The sequence below is a fragment of the Eleginops maclovinus genome, chromosome 3 (assembly GCF_036324505.1).
Source record: "Eleginops maclovinus isolate JMC-PN-2008 ecotype Puerto Natales chromosome 3, JC_Emac_rtc_rv5, whole genome shotgun sequence".
Taxonomy (NCBI): Eukaryota; Metazoa; Chordata; class Actinopteri; order Perciformes; family Eleginopidae; genus Eleginops; species Eleginops maclovinus.
Window position 1 is genome coordinate 20,656,069 of NC_086351.1, and position 17,405 is coordinate 20,673,473.

Here is a 17,405-nt window from a genome sequence, read left to right on the forward strand (position 1 = left end):
GTAAAGTACACCACTGTTAGGAGAAAAGCATCCGGTCAGACATTTCGAAATAAAAGAGGATACAACTATCTATTCACATTTCTTTTTTTATTGGTAGTCACCACAGTTGTATTCTTGTACTCCAAAGCATAAATACTACAGTGCAGGAATACTCTGTTACAAGTAAAAGTCCTGTATTAAAAATGTTACTCAAGTACAAGTAACGTATTGGCATCTTACTATACTTAAAGTATCTCATTATTACTCATTATTTATTTAAGTTTTGATCATTGTTTATCATTAATTTATATCTGAAATCAACTAAAGGTAAAACCTCCACCAATGTAGTGGAGTCAAGTACAATATTTACCTCTGAATTTTGTTGGAGTAGAAGTACAAAGTAAAATATAATGGAATTACGGGAAGTACAAGTATCTCAAAAGTGTACTTAAGTACAGTATTTGAATACATGTACTTGGTTACTTAACACCACCCCACTCAGGGTAAAACAGTCACTGTAGAGAAAAAAGTTTTCCACACATCCATGGGCCCAAATAATAGCAAATAGCTTTGCATTTTTTCCATTTTCTTCATTTATAGTTTTCTTTTCATGGTCTGTTATTTCTCCCAATAGCTTTTTTCAATTGATGACAATAATTCAGAAAAAGCCGAAAAGTGTGTCTGTTATCAAGAGACACTACGCGATTTAGATACCATTTGTCTTTTATTCTGTCACAAGTGAGGAAATAAAACTAATGTCAATCAATGTAGGAGAGGCCTTAGTTGATACTGAGTGATTCAAATTAAAAATAACTTCAACTAACATTCATTGAACTACAAAATACACTACACTAGTGGTGTACTCCACTACATTTTGTGAGCAAATGGCGTACTTTTTACTCTACTACATGCATTTGACATATTCAGTTACAAGTTACTTTGCAGATTTAGTCCATTTATACAAAATATAAATCATCTAATACATGATAGTATATTTGTATAGGTTAAGTTAGCTAGTTGTGAATAAAGTGATTTAAATAATCTCCACTTTTACCCAGGTGCAACATTGAGGTGACTAACACATTAATGCACCATGCATTTTAATCATTTAAAGTATATGGTGCTTAAACTTGCCATTCTGCGTAACAAGTACTTTTACTTTGGGTACTTAAAGTATATTTTGATGCTAAACGTTTCTACTTTTACTTAAGTGCAGTTTTGAATGAAGGGCTTTTACTTGTAACTGAATATTTTTACACTGTTTTACACAAGTAAATAATTGGAGTACTTCTTTCACCTCTACAGACATTTGGGAACAACAGAGTGGTAGAGTACCTAAGTACATTTACTCAAGTAATGTACTTTTGGGTTACTTGTATTTGAGTATTTCCACTGCTACTTTCTACTTTTACTCCACTACAATTCAGAGGTATATCATGTACTTTTACTCCACTACACTTTTTTTTTTGGTACGTTTAGTTACTTTACAGACTTGGATTTACTTATTCCACCGCTGGGGAACAGTTATTGTAATTTTACAGTGAGAAATATTCAGCTTTTATTTTGAAGAGATCAGATACTGCTGCTCGACTGTTGGTAACTTGACGCAGCCGAGAGGCGGAAGACGTTCATGCGGAAGGGAGCAGTAGGACGCTATGGTTGGACGTACAGCTAATCTGCAGTGCAGTCTGGGAGCTGTCAATCGTTTCGCTTTTGTATCTTTGGCACTGGACGCTACTGATGCGCTCATCACTGTTTATTTACACAGTGCGGGACAATACTAAGAGGAAATAAGAATATGTAGAAAATAACAAGCCATTGTCAGCCTCCAGAGCCTTCTTGTCAAAGGACCTGACTTACATGAACGGGTGACATCGGAGCCACACCGGGCCCTGCATCTCTATCATTTAAACAACCTGCTACAAACCATAGCTAGCCTGATAGTCATATTATTGACGTTGTCAGTTGTTTTTTACTCGGAGAACCGGGCTCATGGTTGAATGACATTTGCTGGCCTTTATCCCATAACGGTAAGCTTTTATGTCAGCTTATTTCTTTACGCCATAAAGTGCAATGTAACCTTCGTTAGCTCGAACACCCTGACCTAGCTAGTGACAAGGGAGCTGTTGCTATAGCCTTACTGTAACAGGGACCCTCTTTCACACTCACATTACAACGGAAGTAACGCCTTTATTAAGATATTGAAAATACAAATAGATGGTTTCATATTTATTGACGTTATATGTGTTTCCCACCTCAACACGGTAATATAGTAGGCATAAAAAGGCTGTTATTATTACCTCAGTTCATAGTCCATAATGTTGTTGATATTTTACAATTCTGTTAGCTCATTCAGAGAAAACTATCAGCTGCCACAAGCTAGCCTCTTACACAGCGTTACATTTCCATCAATACCTCCAGAATAAGTAGCATACTCTTGTAAATATTGGTCAGACTCATTCATTTTTCGGTCTATCTGCTGTGGACTCTTTTTCAGCGCAGACATTTTGACTTGTCACAGCAGCAAAAGCACAGGTGTGATTAATAACATTAATTAGTAATAACCCTGCAGCAGTGTGCTTGGTGATACACTGATAATGCTCACTGGCTTATTTTGTTATTAGTCCTCCTTTTACTGCTGTTCCAAGTCAAATCTACAATGTCTACAATAAAAGGTTTTTTCTTAGGAGTTCTAAAGATGTTTGCCAAGATAACAAGATGGGGAGTAATTCAGTAACTTCATTTGTTGTCCTTTTGGAATAATTGACACTTATCTAGTCTAGTTTTAGTTTTAACACAAGAGAAAATGCATTACCCCCTTAAAAAACAAATCACTGTTAAACAATGTAATTGATATTAAGGAATCCTAAATACTTTTGGGGTTTCCCCTTTCCTGTAGTGTGTTATAGGTTTTTCTGTATGTAAATGGCCTGCTAAGGCTAAAATCCCAGAGTTCCCCCCATTGTGAGTTTCTCTCCCACACCTGAAACGGCTCCATTTATCTCCTTTGTTTACTTCTATAACATAGTGACATCACTATTTAAGACTTGTGCTTCTATTGGCCAGTGCTCCAACACATTGTTAGTGATATGCTTAGGGTTGGGAAATCTCTAAGCAGTTGACCAATCACAACAGAGCCGGCCAATCAGACCACGCCATTTACAGTAATAAATCAATCAGAGCAGACTGGGCTCTGGTTTCAGACAGAGGGGGAAAAGAGGTGACGCAGCACAGGCAGTATGAGAAAAATAAAGAGCTTTTTGAACATTAAAGCATGGAATAGGCCCCCGTTAAGTTCATTTGGCTGCAAGATGCTCTGTAGCTCAACAGTTTTGAAGGCAAATCAAGAGAAAATGTTTTTTTCTGTTTTTTCTCACCTTGGGCAAAGCTCACTATGAAAATGTCACATGCCTTTTCTAAATCTGTTCAAGCCTCTCTTAGATGTGATATCCATACATTTGACTATCTAACTAACTCCATTTGAGAGAGAAATAAGTGTAGCTTGTCTAACAGTGTTAATGTTTTAATGGTAGTTTGTCGGCCTGGATTACAATCTACATCCATGCACGCTTACAATACAAGAGCCTGTGTCCTGAAAAAATATGTAAGTACAAGTTTAACACTTTTCTTCTATAAAAGTAGACGTAAAAAAAGCAGGTTTTTATAGCTGCAAGTGTCGGACTTCGCTCCTCCTCATGTATGTGGCTGTGTGTACTGATTGATAGGCTCAGGCATTGGATGATTACTAAACCTTTACTTATTATCAGAGCATTTTTCTTTATCTTCTCTTCTTTCCTGTTTTGTTTTTCAGTGCAGGTGTGATGTATCTATGTGGGCCTGGAGTTGTACATTAGCGTAATAACCACCCAGGAGGATGAATGCAGAGGAAGTGGAGCTGCTCAGTGACTCCAAGTACAGGAACTATGTGGCCGCAGTGGACAAAGCCCTCAAGAACTTTGAGTACTCCAGCGAGTGGGCCGACCTCATCTCTGCACTGGGCAAACTCAACAAGGTAACAAAAACAAAACAAATAACCATTTCAACTAAAAAACCCAAATGTGATGCCCTAATGTCTTATTTTGCTCAAACCAAAAGTATAAATACCCCAAAACATTGAGTTTTCAATTAAGTATGACACACAAAAGCAGGAGTTTCTCTCATTTAAGAGGTTGGAATCAGAGAATATTTGATTATCTGACTGATTGTGTGTAGAAAAGTCTTTTTTTACATTAATCCATTATCAAAATAGTTGTCAATAATGTTTCTCTATTGACTGTTTGTTTCTCGTCTATAGACACATAGTCAGCTTTTGAGAGTTGAGCAGACACCCATTCAGCTTTTTACATTGAAGTCTGTGTATGCCTCATATCCATCCATCATTTTTTACATCCTATCCTAGGTTTTGCAGAACAATGCAAAATACCAAGTGGTTCCCAAGAAGCTGACAATAGGCAAGCGGCTGGCCCAATGCCTCCACCCCGCCCTGCCCAGCGGGGTCCACCGCAAGGCTCTGGAGACATACGAGATCATATTCAAGATCATCGGACCCAAGAGGCTGGCCAAAGACCTCTTTCTCTACAGGTATGGCTTTAGTACCACTCGCACTGGAGATAGACAATGAAGCCACATCCTGACATCTTTTTTCTCGCTGCAGCTCGGGGCTCTTCCCGCTCCTCTCCAACGCTGCGATGTCTGTGAAGCCAGTGCTGCTGGGGCTCTATGAGACCTACTACCTGCCCCTGGGGAAGACTCTGAAACCGGGCCTACAGGGACTCCTCACCGGGGTCCTGCCGGGTCTGGAGGAGGGCTCAGAGTATTATGACAGGTGAGCAGAGCAGGGTAAACACTTTGGAACAGGCCATTAGGAGAAAGCTTTTCTTATAGCATAATGTGGAAGGAAATTGATTTCAGATCGTATGAATGATAAATGAGATATAAGAGACGTTGAAAGATTATTGTTTCAATCTCAGGACACAGCCCAAGACTTGTGTCTCTGAGAAAGACAGTGTACTCTTTTATTCCAGGAACTACCTACCGACTTGCATCTACTATTACCTTTTCTAGCTCATGAAATGCTAAATGCCTTTTCTTTTTAGTTGTCATAAGGAATGTAGTTTTTCTTCTTTTCCTTTTTTAATATGTTTTATGTATAATATATTTTTTAGGACACAATCTGTTATTTTGTCCTGCTGTCCACCGATTTTAATTTTATTTAAGAACTTCATACATTTGAAAAGAGTTAAAGTGTGCGATTTAGAGAATAAAATGTCTAAATAAACGGCATTACAGGCTCATTAATTCAACCAACCACAAAATACACACGTTTGGGCCCTTACACTTGGTCCTGAATTTATTGAACACATCTCTGGAGACAAAGAAAAAACATTTTCCATAACAGTAATGGAAATGTATAATGCGGAAAAATGCAAGGGCCGCTCAGTGTTGTGTGCGCTTTGTTCTCCCTAATACCACTCCCTAAATATAGGCCAATGATCAGCTACCCACACTATCATAAATTGATTTGACATTAGTGGTATCTTCCATAGCAGGGAATGGTAAATGGACTTGTACTTATATAGCTTTATCCAGTCTTTTCGAACCTACATGACACGCTTTACATACCACATGTCATTCACCCCATTCACTAGGTAACTAGATATACCAGGCTAGGATCAAACCCACAACCTTCTGGTTGAAAGACGACCGCACTACCTCGCAGCCACAGTCGCCCCAGTGAAGGGATTCGTCTCCTCAGTCCTACTGTAACTCCTCTCACAGACCCTAGAGGGTGCTGCTGCGCCATCTCAAGTCACAATCACATCGCTCCTGGAGGGGCCTTACAGTTCTTAAGAAGCACAGGTGTGACTCATGAAAGTCACAATGGTTTATTTAAATAAAAAGTTGCCAGGCATCTATTTCAGATGTAATTCATTTATATGTAATACCTGTGCTGTTAAAAAGGCCTATTTGTAGATGGTCAACATGTATACTCTTGTTTTTCAATCCAATTACGCTTTGGTTTTACATTTTTACATTCGCATTCTTCCGTTTAGGTGGCTTCTCTCACATTGCAGAAGTAAACAGCAAGTTGCATTATTTTTACTACCTCCTGTTGCCGTTTCCCATTAAGGTTTCAATTATTCAGTTTCCACACAGAGGACATTAGAGTTCGTTAATGTCTTAAAGCTGCTCTAGGATTGCAAAATAAAACTTCACAATGATGTCCTGTCTGTCCTATCTTAGATTTCCCAGAACAACCTGTAAATGTAAGGGTTGCATATATAGTATACAGCTCTGGAAAAAAATAAGAGATCCCTGCAGCATTATCAATTTCTCTGGTTTGACTATTTATAGGTATGTGTTTGAGTAAATGAACCTTTACAGACACTGGAATGAAATGACTGCCATACATGTAGAGATTGAGATTCAAGAAAAATCCACAGCTGGATGCACTCGTCACTTTGGAGAAATGGCAATTTAAAGTTTCACAGGGAAATCCAAATGCACTCATAAAGCATTGAGTGATGCATCTCTGTCTCTCTGTTCCTTTTGAAATCTTTTGAGTACTTATTAGGGAATATATTGCTTGGCTGTTTGACCTTTGACCTAGTTCATAATTTTCTCCTCATGGCATAGGTATTTGGTTTTCGGATTGCTGTACTCTCCCTTAAGGAGGGGCAGCTTGGGCGCTTTGTTGATGCCGGTCTATGACTGAGCTCAAGCTGAGATAGTTTACATCTAGAAGCCCTTCTTATCTGGAACGTAGCTTCCCTGACGTACATACTTTTCTCATGGACGACAGCTTTAGTTAGATTTAGGGTCCATATTTGTTTAGTCTCGCTGATGTAGAATGTTGATTATACATTCTGAACTGGTTAGAACCTCAGACTGTGGAAGAGATCTTCAGAATTGGTCGGGCAACCGCTCTCTCAACTCGTGGCTGCAGCACATTTCTTGTCCAGTCTCCGGCCGGTAACTTCATAATAAACCTTCAGTGTTTGCCATCAAAGTTCCAGCTCTCCCTGTGTCTCTCGGAGTTTCGTCTCCATTGCTCCAGAAGTTTCCATCACAGTACTCATCAATACGCGGAATATAGTAAGAGTTACTGTGCTTGTGTTTCTGCTCGAGTCATTAAGAACATAGAGGACCCTCAATGGCTTTCTCCATCTGGGCAGTGCACGGTTAGTCAGTTTGCATCATGTGAAGCATCTACTTTGAAGACGTGCAAGCTTTGCGGACTACACCGTGTGGTAGTGCTGATGTGTACCTGTAATTGTAATCGTGTTCACTGTGTCCTCTCTGTGTTGTCACAGAACCAACACCCTGTTGGAGAAGGTGGCTGCAGCGGTGGAGCAGTCGGCCTTCTACAGTGCCTTGTGGGGCAGCATCCTGACCAGCCCCGCAGTGCGTCTCCCCGGGGTGTCCTTCGTTCTGCTGCACCTCAACCGCAAGCTCTCCATGGAGGACCAGCTCTACGTCATTGGCAGTGACATCGAGCTCATGGTACATGACAGAGCAATCAACCCCCAACCCTGACAAAAATATTTATTGACAGCTGCATTTGGCTGTCTGATTTTGACGATACACCTCATTTTGACTGATATCGCAATTTCAATATGATTTGTAATTGAACAACCATTTTTGAGAAATGATTACTATTGACAAATATATTAAATACATCATTGTGTTTTTTTTAAGATGATCTGTACCAAACAAGTATATTATTATGAAGTTTGTAGCTGGGACAGCACCACAATACTTCATTCAGAACGATATGTCCAAATATTTTTACCTTGATTAAGTATTCAATTACTGTGATAGTGATATTGCATTTGTCCGAATTGTAATTAATTGCAGCCTTAGATTGCATCTGCCTGAGCTGAAAATAAGGTTTGCTCACCCAAGAACTCAACTGCTGGCTCTGAACATTAATACAACGTGCTCCTCCGAAAGTGTTCAATGCTACTTTCTAATAGAAGAGTCCATATGGAAACTTTAATTTACCTGAAAAAAGTGGGGTATGCCAGGGAAGCTGCCTGATAAATGTCAGTTATTGAAAAATAATGTTTTATAACCATTGGCTTGAGAAGTGTATTTTGCTAACTAGTTCATCAGATGGAACTTTTGAATATCAATCACAGCTACATGAAATCATGATAACCTAAGACGAGTGGCATCATTTTAAAGTCAGTGTATTCAGCTAGGATTGAGTAAAGGCGTTCAAATGAATTGCCATTGCAGGTTTGACTTGAATCACTGTGATGGTTCAAACGGTGAAATGCTGTAAAGTCCTGTTGTTTTAACGCACTAAGGCAGGTTTAATAACATTGTGTTCTCACCAGGTGGAGGCGGTCAGTACCTCAGTCCAGGACTCCAGTGTGTTGGTGCAGAGGAGCACCCTGGACCTGATCCTCTTCTGCTTCCCCTTCCACATGAGCCAGGTGAGGAAGCTGTGTGAGCTCTGTGTGTGAATGCCAGGATGGTAAAGATGTGTGTGTGTGTGTCTGTTCTACACTAGGTATCTAACAGACTGATCTGGATTTATCAAGATTTGTATAGTAAAGCTTATATTTGTTCTAGTATTGGCATTGTTATGTTCAGATGTTTGTTTCTTTATCTCTTTACATTTGCAAATGTGTGATAATGATGAATTCAGGGTGGCAGCTTGTAGATTCCACCACTTCAAAATCATTTCTGAACATGTCTCAGCTGGGACAACAATCTGACAGTCACAAATGTTCTGCTCTGTTGTGTTCAGGCGACTCGCCCTGACATGATCCGGATCCTGTCTGCAGCTTTGCATGTGGTTTTAAGAAGAGACATGTCCCTCAACCGCAGACTCTACGCCTGGCTGCTGGGTACGACACACATACAAACACAAACAAACTTCTGAGTCAGGAATACCAGGGTTCCTTTTCATCATATATTTGTGCAGTGCTGCAGAATTTAGAGAAATACTTTGGGAAAGTCTAAGAATGTGTGGTTGATACACCTCAAATGTCAGGTGACTTTTTACTGGATTGTACCCACAAGGCTTGAGAAAAAGCTGAACAAGTAACACAACCAGTCAGCAGCCCTGAGAGCAGTAACTGTCTCTCCTTTTCTCGTTCAACCCCACACTCTTTACACACTTACACGGAGGACTGGGACATTGAGCTACGATCAGATGCATCAGTGTAGATCGAGAAACAGATCATGAACACCGTTGGACCATAAATGTTCTTACGGTTTTCTTCGGCCTAAGGATTTCGATAGGATAAATTATCAACCTCACGCAGCAACAGTAGTCCAAACACACAAAATATTTGGCTGATGGGTTCAGTAAGATGTGAGATTATTTGAGGACGGACAGATACAGACGCATACATTCAGCCAAACACCAGATGCTCTGGTGGGGATGATAGATAGATAGATCACTGTGATGCCTTTGCAAAACAGTGAAGGGGGAAATAAAGTATCACTTAAATTCCCACCTCATAACAAGCTGCTGTATTTATACAAAATTTAAACAGACATATTCTAAATATTAGGATTACTTCCTCTCTATATATGTAGTATTATTATTATTCACAAAACCTTTTCTCAAAATAGTGGAATCTGATCTCAATTTTGAAATGTTGTGACTGTTTTTTATACTGTATGACTTATCCTCATGAAAATACACTAGAAAGTCTTAAATAAATACTCATGATACAAAGACTAACAACTTTTTTTCTTAAAAGTAGATTAAACAATCAGAACATAATCAGAAAATAAGATTACACAATTATTCCGTAGAATAATTCATATTCTCTTCCCAAAAAAGGCAGTTAAATAACAAATCCGAGACAGGGATTGAATGACAAATGTCAGTGTCTCTACCGCAAGTGAATTATGTATCTAAGATGTTTATCTTTCTTGAATGACTAAATGGAAGACAAATTAATCATCGTCCTTTTTTTTTGTCATAAACTTTGTTTATTGATTTTCGTACACAAAGTGAACAGGGATGACAGGGCGGTTGTGATTGACAGTGTATCATAGTCCTTTTTAATGTAATGCATTCATGCACAAAAGCTTTATTTGGATTATATTTCAATTTAAATAAATAAATGTTTATATATTGTAAAAGTTCAAACATCGAAATCAGCAGCATAAATTCATTATTGGATTAGCAATTGAATCATCATAAAAAAAATAAAAAATTGTATTTATTTAAGAAAATCAGCATATGTTTTGCCTGCTCCGGAGCTTCTGATAGATTTGATTTTTTTCATAAAACTCCTGTAACATGTATACCATCATTGAAAGGCAGGATGGCATTTTAAATACCATTACTCGAGACTGTTGATACAGAGACCTCCACTGGTGATATCTTCAGTGGGAGTGTGTTCAAGGTGCCAAAGTGGGGACACAGGCTGTCAGTGAACTTGTGTGTGAAGGTGTGTATGTGTGTGTTAGTGTCAGCATCATAGAATGACAGCTTTCCTTTGTCAAAGTCCAGCTGAACTCTGACCCTCTGGAGCTCCTTCTTCACTGAGAGAACTTTATCATGGAGCGGTGGGGCGAATGCTTTGAGTATTCCATCGTTGAAACTTATCTGCCAGTATCCAGTCGGTGTTTGTCCCTTCTTTTGAATGGGCTGCTTCAACACACCTAGGCCCCAAAATGCATCGTTTCTAACCTCAAAATCCCAGCTGTGAGTACCAGAAGTCAAACCCTCAGAGCCCAGGACAACCCGGTAAAAATCATGCCTCTCTGGGTTCTTAGGAAGCTTCTGTTTCTCTCCACATCTCCTACTGGTCAAATCCTCAGACAAGATGAGTTCTGTATAAGCAGAGTTTGGATCCAGAATCACAGGAGAGTAGGAGACCATGTCCTTCATCTTGTTCCAGATGTTAAAGGTCAGGTTGCCCAGGTGTTTGGCTTTGTCTAACAGAGCCCCGAGGTGCAGCTGTGGGTCCTTCAGCTGGAGGCTCTGCTGGACTATCTTCGCTGTAGCCTGGTGGTTCTGCAGGAATGAGACATCTCCAGCTCTCAGCCCTTCCTCTGTGGCTTTGATTGTTTGTGTTAGAGCTTCTATATCTCTTTCCAGGGCCAACATCTTCCCCTTCATCATTAACATCTTCCGTGCCTTTTCACTCTTCAGTGCAACCAGCCGAGCCTTCTCCTCCTCTTGTAGACACTTGTGAAGCTTCTTAAACTGCTCCTGAATTTGCCCCTCTGTTTGTTGCGCCTGGACATTAATGTGTTCTGCTGTTTCCTCAAAGTTTCCTTTAACTTGTTAGAAGAGCTTCAGTTTCTCCTGTAAGGGCTTCAGGGATTTCTGGAGCTTATCTCTGCCGACCTGGGCCACTTCATCGATAGGTCTAATCCTGTGGTTGCTGTGTTTTTTTGAATCTCTGCAGACCACACACACTGGGTCCTGATGCTCCAGACAAAAGAGTTTCAGTTTCTCAGAGTGCAGACTGCAGAGAGCTTCGGAGGTTGTTTTCTGCAATGCGAAGGCCTCACACAGATTCTTTAGTGCCAGGTTACATGGTGGATCACATGTCGGGATAATTTATTACAGCATGGACACGTGCAAATTGGTTTCTCCCTCCACCATGTCTGCAGACAGTCTTTACAGAAGCTGTGGCTACATGACAGGACAACAGGCTTTTTAAAGATTTCATTGCAGATAGGACAGAGGAGTTCCTCATCAGATTGAAAAATCATTTTTCTTTGAATGAATAAAAAACAGACAGCCGGTCAGTTGTACTTCCTCATCAGATCCTTCCTATAATGTGAAATCAGCAGCGGTTTGAGGAAGCACTCGTATAAGGGAGATGTGGGCTCCGGACTTTGCCAGTTATGGTGATTTGTTTAGGGCGTCGTCTGTAACAATAACACAAACAATGGAAATAATATTAATACAACAAACAATTACAAATAACGCAATTAACCTCTCTAGGGATGCAACGGACACAAATCAGGATGGGACGATTATTTTTCACCAAGTGTTTTCAGTTCCAGGGCTGAGAAAGGACGGTACATTGTGCTACATATAAAAGATAATCTAAAACTGCAATAATAAGCCTTTTGACATGGCGCATGTGAGTCACAGCGCAGCGCACGGACAAACTGGCAGCAGAAGCTCATGTAGGGATTCTTAGTGTGTGTCGGATCAACACACACTAAATATTTAGTTCATTTATTCTCTCATCACACAGTATAACATAACCTACATCATCACACACAACTTGTGGATGTGTAACTTAGTTGTAACCCCAACAAAATAACCAAACAAATACTAATAAATACAAACAAGAGGTACAAATATATATAATGAAGTATTTTTATGTGTAAATAAATATAACAAGCCAATAAAAAAGCCCATCATGAAATAAAACTTTTCTGTACGCATTCATTCCTGGCAGAAAAGGAGCATAAATAAAAACAACAAAACATCTTCAGCGACAAAAATGTTACTTTAAACTTCAGCATTGGCTGATAAATTTGACACTGGTGCATCCCTAAACCTTTCACAATCAAGTTAATACTTATACAGATATGGACAGCTAGCATACTGCTCTGTATGAGGGTTACAAGCTAGAGACATTTCAGGCAAAGATATTGCTGGAAAGTTACAAAATAATCACACTTCTGTTTAAGGTTTATAAATATGAATACACTCACCCTTATGCCTTTACACACAGCCGTGAACAAAGGTAGTTTAGGTCAATGGCAAAAGAAACGGGAGGAGAAAAACCACATCTTTAAATACTGTGAAAACGAAAGTAAAGCATGGCCCACCCAGATAAGGCAGAGCAAATTCCCACCAGACTAAAGGAAACTAAATGTACAATGCCACAAACAACCTAATATACAGTGGGGCAAAAAAGTATTTAGTCAGCCACCAATTGTGCAAGTTCTCCCATTTAAAAAGATGAGAGAGGCCTGTAATCATCATAGGTATACCTCAACTATGAGAGACAGAATGAGAAAAAAAATCCAGAAAATCACATTGTAGGATTTTTAAAGAATTTATTTTCAAATGATTGTGGAAAATAAGTATTTGGTCAATAACAAAAGTTCATCTCAATACTTTGTTATATACACTTTGTTGGCAATGACAGAGGTCAAACGTTTTCTGTAAGTCTTCACAAGGTTTTCACACACTGTTGCTGGTATTTTGGCCCATTCCTCCATGCAGATCTCCTCTAAAGCACTGATGTTTTGGGGCTGTCGCTGGGCAACACAGACTTTCAACTCCCTCCAAAGATTTTCTATGGGGTTGAGATCTGGAGACTGGCTAGGCCGCTCCAGGACCTTGAAATGCTTCTTACGAAGCCACTCCTTCGTTGACCTGGCGGTGTGTTTGGGATCATTGTCATGCTGAAAGACCCAGCCACGCTTCATCTTCAGTGCCCTTGCTGATGGAAGGAGGTTTTCACTCAAAATCTCACGATACATGGCCCCATTCATTCTTTCCTTTACACGGATCAGTCGTCCTGGTCCCTTTGCAGAAAAACAGCCCCAAAGCATGATGTTTCCACCCCCATGCTTCACAGTAGGTATGGTGTTCTTTGGATGCAACTCTGCATTCTTTCTCCTCCAAACACGACCAGTTGAGGTTTTACCAAAAAGTTCTATTTTGGTTTCATCTGACCATATGACATTCTCCCAATCCTCTTCTGGATCATCCAAATGCCCTCTAGCAAACTTCAGACGGGCCTGGACATGTACTGGCTTAAGCAGGGGGACACGTCTGGAACTGCAGGATTTAAGTCCCTGGCGGCGTAGTGTGTTACTGATGGTAGCCTCTGTTACTTTGGTCCCAGCTCTCTGCAGGTCATTCACTAGGTCCCCCCGTGTGGTTCTGGGATTTTTGCTCACCGTTCTTGTGATCATTTTGACCCCACGGGGTGAGATCTTGCGTGGAGCCCCAGATCGAGGGAGATTAGCAGTGGTCTTGTATGTCTTCCATTTTCTAATAATTGCTCCCACAGGTGATTTCGTCACACCAAGCTGCTTACCTTTTGCAGATTCAGTTTTCCCAGCCTGGTGCAGGTCTACAATTTTGTCTCTGGTCTCCTTTGACAGCTCTTTGGTCTTGGCCATAGTGGAGTTTGGAGTATGACTGTTTGAGGTTGTGGACAGGTGTCTTTTATACTGATAACAAGTTCAAAAAGGTGCCATTAATACAGGTAACGAGTGGAGGACAGAGGAGCCTCTTAAAGAAGAAGTTACAGGTCTGTGAGAGCCAGAAATCTTGCTTGTTTGTAGGTGACCAAATACTTATTTTACCGAGGAATTTACCAATTAATTCATTAAAAATCCTACAATGTGATTTCCTGGATTTTTTTTTCTCATTCTGTCTCTCATAGTTGAGGTATACCTATGATAAAAAATACAGGCCTCTCTCATCTTTTTAAATGGGAGAACTTGCACAATTGGTGGCTGACTACATACTTTTTTGCCCCACTGTACAAGCGTGTTACTTAAGTCCAACAGCTTAAGTAATCTCATTATTTCCTCTCATTTCTGAGGCTTATTTGTGGTGTTTGACATGCTGAATGTTTAAGACACTTGGCACAAAGTGCAGCACTGCCAAATGAGGAACACATATTGCAATGTGGGTATTTTCCCGCTTTTCATATTCTCACACAACACCACTTACACAAGAAGCAGGCCATGGTTATCCCAAAGCCTGACTCCGCCCTCCCCTGAAGCCCACACAGGGGCTCCAAAATAAACCTTAACAACAGATCTGTCTCACTTTAATGAATGTGGCTCTCTACACCTGAGCCATGCACACTGATGGACTAACCTTTACACACACATTGTGCTGTTTTGTGATTTGCATTGGCACTAGGCTTTGAACGCTTTGTAAATGTTTTCCAGTTGTTTTTCTCCTCTGTGAAACACACAGTAGTAGGGCTGGCACTTTTTGAAAAAATCACAATCGATTTTTTAGGCTTAAATTTTCATTGAATCGATTGTAGAATCGATTATCCACGTCTACGTTTCAATTTTCAAAATAAAGGCCAACACACTGCCATTAGAACGAACGTAAAGAGGGCGCAAGAGAAGTACAGGTCAGCATTTCTGATTATTTATTGCGTGAAGTTCGTGTATAACAAACAGGAGCATTCTCGAAAAAACAATAAGCAGTATGGACTGCCATAACATCAATGACGAAAACGTTACTGCAGGCTTCTGGCTGTTTTATGCCCCCTCATAGCTGCAGTGCTGCTGTGATATGGGAACTCAGGATCGCACAGTTTGCATACCACTTTGTCCTTCTCCATAGTTTTGCCTTCTGCCCAAAATCCGAAGTGCTTCCATATCGAACTCCTCATGTGATTAGGGGTTATCACTCGTCTCTCATGTCGCGCAGGTTGATCGCATTTGCCCTCCATTTTTTGGCAAAACACTAAGCCGCGGCAGCAGATTGACACTATCAGGCTGTTTCCGGTGCGTAAAATTGGTGGAAATTTACTTTTTATCCCTCGCAATGCCTCCTGCACTTTCACAATTCTTTTCTTTTCTGCTTGTTTGTGAGTTATGTTTATAATAATAATCATAATGAAATACAATATTTTTTATTTCTCTAATTCATTAAAAAAATAAGTTATTCGGTAAAAATCGATTCCCTCTTTTCGTTTTCGAAACGTGTGTTGGTCGGTCCAATCGATTCTCGAACGTAAAGTGACAGCCCTACACAGTAGGCTCGTATCTGCTGTAGTCTCACTTTTTTTCTCCTGTTTGCAACTCGCTGCGGATGAACTTTCTGGTAAGAGTCTGCATGGCTAAGGTTGGACGCTGAATGCATCACGCTTACACTACTTTTAACAGCAACTTTCAACGATAGCAACTCTCTAAAATAAGTCAATGTAGCCTCCAAGTCTGAAAAGGGAAGCCAATGTGGATGTGACCCAAAGCTGCATTATTGCAAACGACCATGAGGGAGTCTCCACTGACTGCAAAAAGAAATCCGATTGTATAGAAGTACATCACCTCATTAAACATTTTCCTAATGAGTTTAAGGTCTCAATTGTTACTTTCTAATCTTCATCAATTGAGCACAATGGTTATTTTGTAAACTGTGGTCCCATTTATCAGTCATCTTAGAGGTGCAGCAAAGAATATCCCTCCCAAGCTCAACACTCTCCTCAATAAAAGTCCCTTTTGGCTCCAAAAACCAAAGACAGGGAAGAGAAAAACAGCTTGGTTCCAAAACGGTAGACCACAAACCACTTCTTCACTCTATGATTAAAATTTGTCAAGTGACGAGGAATTATTTTAAAAGTGTGTTGGGCAACGATAAAAAGTACAGTTTTATTAAATATAGAGTGGAGGAAATAAATACTTGATCCCCTGCCGATTTTGTAAGTTTGCCCACTTACAAAGAAATGAAACGTCTATTCTTTTAATGGCACTGTAGGTTTATTTTAACAGTGAGGGATATATAAAATGATTTGCGTTTCATTGTGGGAAATAAGTATTTGATCCCCTTGCAACCAACAAGAATTCTGGCTCCCACGCACCGGTTAAATAAGTCCTCTTGCTTTAAGAGAGTACTCGTAATATCAACTCTTTACCTGGATAACAGACACCTGTCCACAGTCAATACATCAGATTACAACCTCTTATATTTGCCTCTTATGTTTGCTTCACTCAGTTGAATCAGGGCTTTGCTTGGTCATGTTTGATATGTACTGTACATCTAAAGGTTGGTGCCATTATAACTCCCATGTCTTCATTTTTTTGAAGGCTTCGACAACAACGGGGTGAGAACAGGCCCCCGCAGCACTCGTCAGAGCAACCCAGAGGAGCATGCCAGCCAATACTTCAACACCTTCTCTAAAGACATGTTGGTCCAGGTGGGGTTCTAAGCCATTTGCAAAAAGGTGGAAAATAGTATCTTGTGTTTAAAAGTACCTTCCAAATATGGTTATGGTTTGTCTTGAATTTGGCTGATCCGGTTCCATTTTTACTTTCACACAGATTTCCTCTTAAAGAGACACCATTTTTCTTTTTGGGGGTTTTCCCTGTAGTTTGTTTTATAGGTTTTTGTGCATATCAATGGTCTGCAAAGGCTAAAATCCCAAAGTTCCCTCTTCCTAGCGCTGCAACACATATTATATGCTAGGCTAAGGGGTGGGAAATCCCTAAGTAGTTGACCAATCATATCTGAGCTGGCCAGCTAACCAATCAGAGCCGGCTTGTTTCAGACAGAGGGTGAAAAGAGGTGCTGCAGCACAGGCAGTATGAGAAGAATAAAGAGCTTTTTGAACATTAAAGCATGGAGGCACTAAACACATGTACTGTGTTCTTTGAAGACTGTTTGCAGTTCTTTGAAATACTTTCACACACACACACACACACACACACACACACACACACACACACACATATACACACATTACCATACGCACACATACATATATTTGTCGCTCGGC

At 40.1% G+C, this 17,405-nt stretch overlaps 1 protein-coding gene and 1 pseudogene across 1 annotated transcript in view; one reads left to right on the plus strand and one right to left on the minus strand.

Annotated features, from left to right (window-relative positions):
* The first annotated feature begins 1,644 nt into the window (after positions 1-1,644).
* dop1a (DOP1 leucine zipper like protein A) overlaps positions 1,645-17,405 on the plus strand; it is a 39,220-nt gene continuing 23,459 nt past the window's right edge. The window contains 8 exon segments of the mRNA XM_063879542.1: positions 1,645-2,009; positions 3,791-3,991; positions 4,379-4,560; positions 4,634-4,804; positions 7,293-7,482; positions 8,322-8,420; positions 8,738-8,837; positions 16,717-16,826. Of these exon segments, the coding sequence (XP_063735612.1) occupies positions 3,854-3,991; positions 4,379-4,560; positions 4,634-4,804; positions 7,293-7,482; positions 8,322-8,420; positions 8,738-8,837; positions 16,717-16,826 (990 nt within the window). The 5' untranslated portion in view covers positions 1,645-2,009; positions 3,791-3,853.
* Positions 9,978-15,368, minus strand: LOC134861930 (nuclear factor 7, ovary-like; annotated as a pseudogene).